This window comes from Condylura cristata, unplaced genomic scaffold, assembly GCF_000260355.1.
Source record: "Condylura cristata isolate star-nosed mole 26May11 unplaced genomic scaffold, ConCri1.0 scaffold00008, whole genome shotgun sequence".
NCBI lineage: Eukaryota > Metazoa > Chordata > Mammalia > Eulipotyphla > Talpidae > Condylura > Condylura cristata.
In genome coordinates this window covers 24,523,379-24,523,824 of record NW_004567109.1, presented here as the reverse complement: position 1 = coordinate 24,523,824, position 446 = coordinate 24,523,379, and the positions used below count along the sequence as shown (strand labels likewise).

The following is a 446-nucleotide window of genomic DNA, read 5'->3' as shown; positions in this document are numbered from 1 at the left end:
GGCCGGGGTCTCCGCCGCAGCCGGTGCCGCCGCTGCCGCCGCCACCGCCGCCGCCGCCTCAGTCAGTCAGTCAGTCCCCAGCAATGGCGGAAGGAGGTGAGCGAGAGGAGCTGCTCTCGCCGCCGGTCTCTCCGGCCAAGCGGCTTTGCTCGCGGCTCAGCCCGCAGGCTCACCACCCTCGCGGTTCTCCTGGGGCAGTCGGCGGCGGGGTGGGGGGAGTCGGCGGCAGCTGCCTGCCCCCCGGGGCCCGCCCCCACCTGCAGCCCGAGTCCTTGCTGGACTGCGCCGCCAAGACGGTGGCGGAAAAGTGGGCGTACGAGCGGGTGGAGGAGCGCTTCGAGAGGATCCCAGAGCCCGTGCAGCGCCGCATCGTCTACTGGTCCTTTCCGCGGAATGAGCGGGAGATCTGCAAACCTGCTCTTTAAATGTAACCCTCTGTCTCATGG

At 70.4% G+C, this 446-nt stretch overlaps 1 protein-coding gene across 1 annotated transcript in view; it reads left to right on the top strand.

The window, feature by feature from the left end:
• Window positions 1-38: 38 nt before the first annotated feature.
• ZSWIM5 (zinc finger, SWIM-type containing 5) overlaps window positions 39-446 on the top strand; it is a 105,588-nt gene continuing 105,180 nt past the window's right edge. The window contains 1 exon segment of the mRNA XM_012722471.1: window positions 39-437. Coding sequence (XP_012577925.1) covers window positions 84-437 — 354 coding nt within the window. The 5' untranslated portion in view covers window positions 39-83.